At 38.0% G+C, this 9,871-nt stretch overlaps 1 protein-coding gene and 2 non-coding genes across 8 annotated transcripts in view; all 3 read right to left on the bottom strand.

The window, feature by feature from the left end:
• Nucleotides 1–9,871, bottom strand: part of SSH2 (slingshot protein phosphatase 2) — a 240,854-nt gene that overhangs the window by 52,499 nt on the left and 178,484 nt on the right. For 5 of the 6 annotated variants that reach the window (XM_046675521.1, XM_046675523.1, XM_046675525.1 and 2 more), the window contains one exon: nt 8,321–8,385. The exons of the other annotated variant lie outside the window; for it this stretch is intronic. In XM_046675521.1, the coding sequence (XP_046531477.1) occupies nt 8,321–8,385 (65 nt within the window). The remainder of the gene's footprint in view (nt 1–8,320; nt 8,386–9,871) is intronic. 6 annotated transcript variants of the gene reach the window in all.
• Nucleotides 4,059–4,128, bottom strand: LOC124247992 (small nucleolar RNA U2-30). Its single transcript, XR_006890880.1, has one exon. It is a non-coding gene; the product is annotated as a small nucleolar RNA U2-30 (small nucleolar RNA).
• LOC124247994 (small nucleolar RNA U2-19) lies at nt 4,278–4,357 on the bottom strand. Its single transcript, XR_006890882.1, has one exon. It is a non-coding gene; the product is annotated as a small nucleolar RNA U2-19 (small nucleolar RNA).

The raw sequence follows: 9,871 nt of genomic DNA, 5'->3' as shown, positions 1-9,871 counted from the left end.
GGAGGTTGGGAAGATAAAGCAGGAAAAAAAAAAAAAAGATTGGCAACAGTTGTTAGCCCAGGTGCTAATCCTTAAAAAAAAAAAAAGAAGATTGGCAACAGTTGTTAGCCCAGGTGCTAATCCTTAAAAAAAAAAAAAGAAGATTGGCAACAGTTGTTAGCCTAGGTGCCAATCTTTAAAAAAAAAAAAAAAAAAGTGAACCCTAATGTAAACTATGGACTTTGAAGAATAATGGTGTGTCGACGTAGGTCCATCAATTGTAAGAAAAGTACAACTCTGGTGGAGGATGGCGATAATGGGGGAGGTTATGCATGAGTAGGGATGGAGGGTATATGGGAAATGTCTGCATCTTCTGTTCAATTTTGCTGCGAATCTAAAACTGCTCTAAAAAAATTAAGTCTATTAAAAAAATTTGTGGAGAGGGCAGCTCTTATTTTAAGTGTTCTTATGATGATGATAATAATAAATAGAGAAAGTTGGAGGAAACTTCTGGAGGTGATGGATGTGTGTATGGCATAGATTGTGATGATTTCATGAGTATACACTTATCTCCAAACTCATCAAATTGTATATATTAAATATGTGTAACTTTTTGTAAGTCACTTATACCTCAATAAAGTCGTTTAAAGAAAATGTTCCAGGGGCCGCCCCGTGGCCGAGTGGCTAAGTTCGCACGCTCCGCTTTGGCAGCCCAGGGTTTCACCGGTTCGGATCCTGGGCGCAGACATGGCACTGCTCATCAGGCCATGCTGAGGTGGTGCCCCACATGCCACAGCCAGAAGGACCCACAACTAAAAGTATACAATTATGTCTCGGGGGGCTTTGGGGAGAAAAAGGAAAAAAAAATGTTCCAACAAAGAAAGAAAAAAGGGGGGAAATCTGAAAGGGGGGAAAGATGAAAGAAATCTGGTGAAATGTTGATGGTTATTAAAACTGGGTAATGGGTTCATGAAGACATATTTTCTACTTTATATGTTTGGGAATTTTCTTTATAAGAAGCTCAAATAGATACTTTAGAAACTTGCAAAATAAAATAAAATGGCTTCCAGTCAACATTCAGTCAAATATTTACTATACATCTACTGTGTAAACAATCAGAGCTCAAGTGCTGAGGATTCAACGAAGACAGACATGGTCCCTGCCCTCAGAGAGTGTCAAGTCTAGTCTAGCCTTCTTTTTATCTGCTAATGAAAAGCCAGGAAAATGTGCACTGCAGTCAGGCAATTTCCTCTGTAAAAAATGCCCCCTGTTCCTTATCTCAGAAGAGAAACAGTTCTGGCTCAAGGAATTTGTCAGAAATTTCTATTTGGAATTCTTTCAAGTGCTCCTCTTCTTGGAGTTTCCTTCCCCTTAACTCTGTCACTATTCCAAAGCAGCCAGGCAAAGGAAAAAGAGACAGAGTTACACAGCTCAAATGACCCATTTAGCAAGGCAGAGGTGAGAGTCCCATGGCTATCTTTTTGTCTCCATTCTGATACTCCTACGAAAAGCTGGGGAAGCATGAACAGAGGAAGTGGTCACATTAAAGCTTGTTTCTAATAAGAGCTGATACAACAAAAACATAATGCCCACCATTCTGATTCCAAGCACACAATGTAGAGAGCTGTATTGCTGACTCCACGTTCCCTAAGTAAAAGAGCATTTCATACCAAATCCTCCTGTAGGAAGCTTAAAGGAACTAATATTTAATGGATGAAGGGTTAGCCCTAGTGGGGCACGACCAAGTGAGCATTACATACCTAGAGCTATGGACAGTAGTAAATGCACATGAGCATGACTGGGAGGCAGCACTGACTCTGCTTCTAGAAACACTCCACAAAATATTTAACCAGAAACCTGGTGCAGGTAAACTAGAATTTCTTATAAACGAGATCTCAGATATTATTACACATCTAAACTTTGGCTTGCCTTGGCAAGCTCTGAGCTAACTGTTCAGTTTCCTGCATACGTTACAAGCTCTTTTATCCACTGTCAAGGCTCTGAGAATTTCTGGCAAGGCTCAAAAACAAATGGCACAGGAACAACTGAACTGTGCTTCTGATAATTTATCCACAGCTTCTACACCAGCCAGTGGCAACTGATTGGCTAAGTGAAGCTGATAAAAGGAAAAAAAATAACCTCTATAAATAATACCTATCATACAAATTATCAGGCCAAGTTAGCAGGTGGGCAGCAAGAGTTTCTTTGTGATAGTCAGTGCAAACATGAGTTGTCTCTTTAAAAAGCAAGGCGTTTGTTTATTTATTTATGAAATCAAGAGCATTTCAAAGGTTTGGCCCTCCCTTGGTCAATCTAATCACAACAGAAGATCCCAAACCCAGTGGGAGAGGCCCCAGTCCTCTCACACCAACTTAGGCTTCAGTAACAGGCGCTTCACACATTCAGTCACTTTAAGCTTCTTAGATGGAAGAATAGCATTTAGAGGTCTTGGGATTTGATTGTGGACTTCTAGACAGTACTTACAGTAGTTACTAAATTCTTACTAAAGGGAAGTAGAGCTTTAATCAGGGGGTTAGCAGCCATGACATTAATTCAACACCTATATCTTAATTAAAAGGATGAGATGAAATTTTTTATAGGAAAAAATTCTGCAATGCCAGGGAATGGACCTGAGGTTTCAAAATTCCTTTTAAGCTTCAAGATTCTAGGTTAAGGAATTAAACAAAATTTTAAGAGCCAGAGCATAAAGAAAAACCTAATATCCATGCTGGTTTGAGGTTTACTGCATATTCCTCTGTCGAGGGGAAGGTTAAAAAAATCTGATAATCTAATTTAATTCTTCCAGCCAATCAGAGAAATCTAATTTAAAATGGCAGTTTGTACATAATACCTTAATATTAGAATTGGCAGCAATTCCAATGTTTCCTCAGTCTCCAGAACTTACATGGACTGGATGACTGGAATAAGACAACGATTCAGATGCATCTGACTGACTAACTCAAGTTCTCAGTGAAAAAGATACTACTGAAGTTTATTCTGATTGTCCAAACTAAACAATATTTTGGATCTTAAAACTTGGCAGCAATTGCAACTGAGAAAATGATTCCAAGAAAGTCCATTTACTGCCCACATTTGGAATCCTATGACAGGTTTCAGGTGAACTGGGTCCAGCAATCCTAAGGCTGAGGCAGGCCCGAGAAGCCAGCTCCTTCCTTTGCTGTATTTCTGAGAAAGAAAAACCCAACCTGTTTTCAAAGCTCATCTATCAAAGAATGATGTTAAAACTTCCCTCAGTAACTAATTTAAACGCTTAATCTGATCACAAGCAGTTCACAAACACCACCTGATAGAGTAACTTCTCTCCTCAGCATCATCCAACATCAGGAGGTACTCCTCCTTAAACTTACACCATACCTTTGCCTCTAATTTTTTTTTCACCAAGAGTCTTACATTACACCCCTGCATGCAATGTTTATTCTCAGGAAAGCCACATTATAAAGCCCCAACGTCTAGACAGGTAGCTCACCTAATCCATCAGAAAGAAACGTTTCAAAAGTATGTAAATATTAAATTCTAGCCAAGAGAACAAAGCACAGTCAATATTTAAAATCAAAATAGACTTCAGATGTGACACTAATAAACTAAAGAACACTGTCTTCAAAAGAAACAGAGCTTCAGGGCCCAGTCCCATGGTCAAATGGTTAAAGTTTTGCACACTCTGCTTCGATGGCCCGGGTTTGAGGGTTCGGATCCCGGGTATGGACATACTCTACTCATCAGCCATGCTGTGGAGGCATCCCACATACACAGTGAGGAAGACTGGCACAGATGTTAGCTCAGGGCTAATCTTCCTCACCAAAACAAACAAACAAACAAAAAAGGGAGCTTGAGAGAGTCTCTGGATTTTATTTTTTTAAATCTATCTATGAAAGTCTTAAGTTAAAAAAATCTATGAACTATATTCTGTGTAGCCATTAAAAACAGATTTATTTACTGACATGGAAAGACTATCCATGATAAAGTGTGAAAAAGGAGATTATAAAACAGCATTTATATTTTTCTCTCGTTTTTGAGAAAAAAAGTGCTATTTCTGACATACTGTTTTTTCCTTTCAATTCTGAGCTTAGATTAAGTGTAGAAACCTTCATAGATATAAAGGTCAGTAGTAAAATCTTTCCATCATTGCTCTGAACTGATTGGGCTTTCATATACACACATCCCCCCCAATCTCATTCATCCATCAGCAAGTCCTCAGTTACCAGTGTCACCTTTATAAACAGATGCATACACCCATCCCCACCAGCCCTCATTGCTTTAAATCACTTTATACTTTTGTTTTTCAGAACTACAGAGATCATACATCAGGTAGACTGGAAGGTCGTCTAATACTTAGATTTGGCTATTTTCTTTTTCATTTTTTTTAAATTAAATGCTCAATTTATTATACACGTATTTAATAAACTTTAAACAAGTGTTAGACATAGATGGATACATATTAATAATAAAATTTTCTTAAACAATTTAAGCCACATTGACAAATTTAGTATAACTGATTATTTTTCCTTGTGAGGAAGATTAGCTCCCAGCTAACACCTGTTGCCAATCTTCTTCTTTTTGCTTGAGGGACATTGTCACTGAGCTAACATCTGTGCCAATCTTCCTCTATTTTATGTGGGATGCTGCCACAGCATGGCTTGACGTGTGGGGCTAGGTCCACGACCAGGATCTGAATCTGTGAGCCCCAGGCTGCTGAAGCAGAGTGTGCAAACTTAACCACTACGCCACCAGGCCACCCCTACAACTGATTATTTTATTTTACTTTTCTGTAAGAAAGTATATATTTTTAAAATTTTTAATTTTTATTGAGATAACACTGATTTATAACATTGTATAAATTTCAGGTGTACATCATTATATTTCAAGATTTGGCCATTTTGATTATTGATCTACTTCAATAAAAGTCAATCTCAGAGAATCTGACACAAAGCCCCAGCTCATAGTTGTATATCCTAGATGTAAGTCATTCTAGTTCTTCTCTGTGGGATGCTGCCTCAGCATGGCTTCATCAGTAGTGCTCAGGTCTGTGCCCAGGATCTGAACTAGTGAACGCTGGGCCACTGAAGTGGAGCCAGCAAACTTAACCACTCGGCCACAGGGCCGGCCCCTGACACATACTCTTACACATACATACACATACACAAAAGACTGGAAGGGCTCTTATCCAAATTGCTAAGAATGGTTTTCTCAGAGTTTAGGATACAAAGTGATTTTTACTTTTCTCTTTATATCTTTATGTATTGTCTGATTTAAAAAAAAAAACAACATTTATATTTAGAAAAAATAAACCCATTTTTTTTGGAAAAAAAATCAATGAACTATAAAAAACAAAAACAGAAAACTCCTTATTTTCTTAAACTTTCCTGCAAAGTACTCAAAAACACCTCTTTGTACCTTATCAGCTCCTCAGTTCTAGTTAAGGTCATCAGGTGAAGTTACTTCAAATGTCAGGAAAGTTCTTAATTTCTCAGACTATTTTTTATTAAATGGGTCTTTGACAATGTGCAAGAGTACTATAAAATCACTGTCTTCATTTTATATCAGCTATGGTTTTCCTAAGTACTAAAGCTAATGCTTGAGACTGTATTTGGAAAGCAGAGCTTCCCTGGAGGAAAAATTGGTTTGCTCCTGTCTTCAACGCTAAAGCAAAATGTGGGATTTGGTGCCTTTATTTGTTGTTGAGTTACTAGAAAAAAATAAAGGCAGGACTTTCAGCTGACTATCAAACTTTTAACCTTATGTGCAAGCCCCAGGATGAGAGTTTTAGCATTCCAAATTTAACTCAAAACAAAAGGCTTTGCTTTGAGTCTACAAATACTCCTTTCAGTTAGAAAAGTGCTAATTTGTCCAAAGTCACACAATGTATTCACTCATTTTCTTGAAGATGACTCACTCAATAATCTGAAACATAATGACTATGTGTGTGTAACAATTCAAAACAACTGTAAAATGGCTGTCATTTGAATTCTGAATTAATTCAGAGGCGTCAGTTGCATTTTCTGAATTCATATTTTATAAATGTAAAGCAGCTGAAGCTGCATATTTTAGCCGGGAAAGAAAAAATTTAATTGCCAACTCTGCCTTCCTAACTCCTTCCTTAATGCTCTCCCAAGTCTCCTGTGATTAAAATTATTTTAACATTTAGAAGTGCAATCCAAACTCCAGAAGGTTCTCAATGAGAAAAAGGTAAAGTGAGTGATGATAGACCTCAGCTTTAGCTCTACCAAATCACACAATTTTTGGAAACTATCAACAAATATCTATTGGACATCTAGTACGTGCAAGTGACTGTTATTACAGGTTTTAAGAGTTGTTCTCAAAGCGTGACTCCTGGACCAGCAGTATCAGCATCACTTGGAAACTTGCTAAAAATGCAAATTATCACTACCTCCCTAAGCCCAAATCAAACTCTGTGGGTGGAGTCCAGCAAACGGCAGGTTAACAGAGCTCTGCAGGTGATTCTGATCACTTTAAGGTTTGAGTATCACTGCTTTAGAATATTAATGCTGTAAGAACTATATCCCACTTTATTCACTTAGAAAGAAGTGTTTAAGATAGAAGTATATCAAAATATTTAGACAAGGTTTACATAAGGGTATAATGTTACTTTTGGATTAGGATATAAAACAATTATGTAAGGATTTCTTATTTCAATTGCTTTAAATTTCAAAATAAATTTCTCAACAAAAATTAGTGGCCATGTCGAGAAGGTGACAGAGGCGGCATTCGAGGGGAGAAAATGACAGAATTTAAACAGAGAATTATTAAGTGAATGAAGAATCAGTAATTACCACAGAGTTCAGAGGCCTGATCATCAACTTTCCACAGTCATTCTTGCATTCTATTCATTCTCTCTCTTCCCGGATAAAAAGCAGAGATCAACTCTTGAAACTTAATGTGACTGTGGAAACCCAGTTACCGTGCCCCCCCGACCCCAATCTAGAAGGGCTTATCACCACACGCTTGGATTATTGCAGTAACTACCCAGCACTCAGCAGGTCTCCCTGTTTATTACGGCTGCCTCCTCCTCTCTATTTTGTATTAGCTTCTGAGGAATCTTTCTTAAATACTGCAGCTGTCCTGCATAACTCCTTGGCTCAAAACTTGTAACGCTCCACTACTGCTTACTGAAGAGGTAGAGGTACCAGCTCCAGGTATTAATCTAGAGGGTTAGACAGGAAGGCAAATGAGCGAAGTAGGCCACTTTGAACGGGCAGAAATACTTTTCACTTTCCATAAAGAAACATATTTATCCCATTTTTGTTTTTCTACATTTATTAGATGTTCTACTATAAGAAAACTAACAGTGAAGGAACGATGACAAATGGTTACACGTGATTTAGTGTCCAGGAGACAAGAGGACATGTGGGGATTATGGTAAATTAAGAACCAATGCCACACCAATGCCTGCCCCCGCTCCAGGTCTAGACAAATTCTGCCATGTGAGAATAAGGCCCCAGTGTTGCTAGAATTTTAGATTTTTGAAGACATGCCCCAAGTCTGGATTTTTATGTGAAATCACCCAACTTTAAATGTCTGGCTCAGATTTAAAAAAAAAGAAAACACTGTGTGGTCCAAACAAAACATGTCTCCTGCCTATGGGCTGCCAGTCTGAGACCTCTAGTTTGGAGCATTGAGTCCCTATTTGCCTGCCTTGTTTTCTGTATCTCATCTTCCCTATGGTAACAATAATCCTCATATTTAGGCAGCATTTTAGACTCTTCAACATGCTTTCACGTCCATTTGATCTTCTCAACTGTGAGAAGAGACAGGAGATGAGGAAGCAGGCACAGACAGGCTAAGTAACTTGTCCATCATCATATGATGAGTGAAAACCTAAACCCAGGTCTCCTGACTCTGAGACCAGCATAAATTCTTGACCATTTCACTCTCTCTCTTCTGGTTACGTGTGTTTTTGCTTCAGTCATGTCCTCATCTAGAATGACTGCCTTCTTTCTTTCTGCCAGTGTAAATTTCATCATCTTTCAAGACCCAGCTTAAGCTCTACTGTCTACATAAAACGTTCCTCAACTAAGTCAAGTCCTCAGGTTTTCTCTCTTTTTTCTGAGCTTCAATTGCTGTTAGGTCAATAACTTCAAAACTGGTGCTTACCAACAGTCTTGCACCATCAAGTGATTTCACACCACTTCACATTAGCTCATGTCCCCAAATACATTCTAAGCTCTTTGACGATGGGGACATGCCATTCTTCTTTTCTATTCCACATAGTTCCCAGCACTGTGTTGGGACATAAAAATGTTTAATGTTCGGTATCTTACTCAGTCTTCTGAGGATGAGAGTTATAATGATACCACTAACTTACCAGCCTGATGTTGTCTTCTGGGCGGAGTAATATGAACATCGCTTGTAGATGCTGTTGGAGATCACCTGGTAAAATTTATGAAACAAAGGATACTTATTCTTCATTGTAATGTCAACAGAGAGGGTTCCTTCTACCTTAACGATGTGCATAAAAAAGTTCTGGTTCACTGAAGGACTCTAATTAGATACAGAAATTAAGTGAGTGTCTTAATAACGACTACTGACTTCTTTTTGAATGGAGAGACAGAATGGCAGACTGCATCTCTATAAATTCACTTTTAGTTTACACTACATTAAAATTTGCTTTGTGTTTCTCCTATGGAAAGTGCACTGGAAACCAATCTCAGCTTTGTACTGTGGTGAATGTTGATGAGAGCAATGGTGAGATCTGTTGGGCACAGGGAGCACTGGCTGTGTTATCAGGCCCAGTGAAGGCAGCAATGAGGGAACCTTGCCATTCCTATTTCTGTCACTGTAATCTTCAGTTGACTTAACCCAAGAAGATTTTTAGATTCTCCCTAGAATAATGTCAACAGTTTAAAATCATTTCCACATAGTGGCTGATATTAAAATGAGAATACTTATTAAATATAGTGGATCCCAAGGGATATATATTCTACTGAGCATATTATTAGGTGCTTTAAAAGGCCAACCATTATATGAATCCTCACTTGTTCTTATACATTCAATTAAAACTAAGTTGAAATTTCTTTGCATTAAACTATTACAAATTTCCTCATATTCTCTATTCTGTACTAGGAAATCTGAGGCTTTGGCATTATAATGGGAGATAATTAGATAATGTGTTATCATAAATGATGACAATCAGAGAACAAAAAAACTTCATTCCTACCCATGCAGGCCCAGCCTTTTAAGAGTCTAAAGTGACTGACATGGCCACATAATCATGGATGCCAGTGTAACCTGTTCTCACATTGGTCTTGGAATCTAAATACATAATTTTCCTCCAGGTAATTTCATAGCTGTTACTATGAGATGAAACACTGATAGGTGCAAGAAAGAGAGAGAGGCAGGAAGAAAAAAAGTAGGTTGGTAAACAGGTAGGTTTGTCTAAAAGGTCAGCAAGTCTGACAGCTCCCCATCCCCCACCTTTCCTGTCTTCAAGAATAGATTTCTTGCCTCTTTTTCCATTTCGCTGCTGGCTTATGACCAATTCCCATCATTGCCAAAACTTTCAACTTCCAAATTAGAAAGGAGAGTCATTATGTTTGGCCAGGTCCATTCTACTGTATTTCAAACCCAGAGACACAATCTAAGTCTCATGTACAAGAACCAGCATGGGCTCATAGGTATAAAACCAAGAGAAATGAAAACAAAAGCCCATACAAAAACTTGTATATAAATGTTCATAGCAGTATTATTCATAATAGCCAAAAACTGGAAACAACTCAGATGTCTATCAATTGATGAATGGATAATAAAATGTAGTCTATTCATACACTAGAATATTATTTGGTCATAAGAAGGAATGAAGTACTGATAGATACTATAACATGAATGACCCTTGAAAACATTATGCTAAGTGGAGGGA

Source organism: Equus quagga, chromosome 11 (genome assembly GCF_021613505.1).
Source record: "Equus quagga isolate Etosha38 chromosome 11, UCLA_HA_Equagga_1.0, whole genome shotgun sequence".
Taxonomy (NCBI): domain Eukaryota; kingdom Metazoa; phylum Chordata; class Mammalia; order Perissodactyla; family Equidae; genus Equus; species Equus quagga.
Note: the sequence above shows the minus strand (reverse complement) of the source record. Positions and strands in the feature narration are given on the sequence as shown.